The sequence below is a fragment of the Naegleria gruberi genome (assembly GCF_000004985.1).
Source record: "Naegleria gruberi genomic scaffold NAEGRscaffold_519, whole genome shotgun sequence".
Lineage (NCBI taxonomy): Eukaryota > Heterolobosea > Eutetramitea > Acrasida > Naegleriidae > Naegleria > Naegleria gruberi.
In genome coordinates this window covers 1-1,122 of record NW_003162980.1, presented here as the reverse complement: position 1 = coordinate 1,122, position 1,122 = coordinate 1, and the positions used below count along the sequence as shown (strand labels likewise).

The 1,122-nt window shown below is 23.8% G+C and overlaps 1 protein-coding gene across 1 annotated transcript; it reads left to right on the top strand.

The window, feature by feature from the left end:
* Positions 1–318: 318 nt before the first annotated feature.
* NAEGRDRAFT_54888 (uncharacterized protein) lies at positions 319–945 on the top strand (the record flags this gene model as incomplete). Its single annotated transcript, XM_002668186.1, has 1 exon — positions 319–945. One exon carries the CDS (start codon positions 319–321, stop codon positions 943–945), a length of 627 nt encoding a protein of 208 aa, XP_002668232.1.
* Positions 946–1,122: the final 177 nt, after the last annotated feature.

Below are 1,122 nucleotides of genomic sequence, written 5' to 3'. Positions count from 1 at the left end.
TTACAATCTGAAAATAAGAAGAGAGAAAATGAAATTTATCAAAAACAAATTGAACAACAAACAATTACTCCTTTTGAAGTTCAAAATTTAAATAGAGAAAAATTAAATTTAGAAGAAGAAGATTCAAGATTATTAAAACAATTAAAATATTCAAAAGATCAATTAGAAATTGTTAAACATCAATTAATTAATTTAAATGAAAATTCAATTAATTTAATTAATCAATATAATAATAGTGTATTAAGAATTGATCAAAATTTATTATTTAATTCTATTTCTTCAAATAATGTTAATACTTCTAATAATATTTTAAATAACATGACATTTAGTACAACATTTAATAGATGGAGAATTAATGATGTAAAACAAAAAAAGTCAATTTTAAAAACACAATTAAATTCACTACAATCACAAATTCAACAAGCACAAGAACTTTCAATTGAAAAAGATCATATATTATTAGATTTAGAACAAGTATTACAAGATCAACAAGAATTACATCATAATTTAATGGAAGCTCATTCTAAATTAGATGATATTTATTCACAAATGAAACAACATCATACAGAAGAATTGTTACAAATTGAAAAGAGAATTAAAGCAACTGAAGAATATAGTCAACGTGTTCATAATGAAAAGATTGAATATAGACATCAACTTGATCAAAATGAATTAATTATTGCTCAATTAGAAGAAACAATTGCTAAGGAAGAAGCTTATTTCATTCAAAAGAGAAATGCATGTATGAATATTCGTATTGATACCACTCATATTGTTGCAGATCACAAACAAAACTTTGATTCTACACTAACTAGTTGTGAAAAATCTCAAATGGATACTTTTGAATATATTAAGGAAATTGCACAATACACATCAAGTGAAATGCAAAAATGTATCAATAATAGTTCTGCCAACAATAATTCTCTCATCTCCTCTTCTAAATAAAATTAAGTTTTTATTTACATTTTCAAAATTGATCTGGAGTGTGTTATTTAAGAGTGTTATTTACTACTAATAATGTGAATAATCCAATAGAGTTGAGGCAGCAACATTAGTCTTGATTGAATTGGATCTAGTTTCCTTCTTGACAATTTGTTCAAATCCCCAAACTTCCAAAGCATA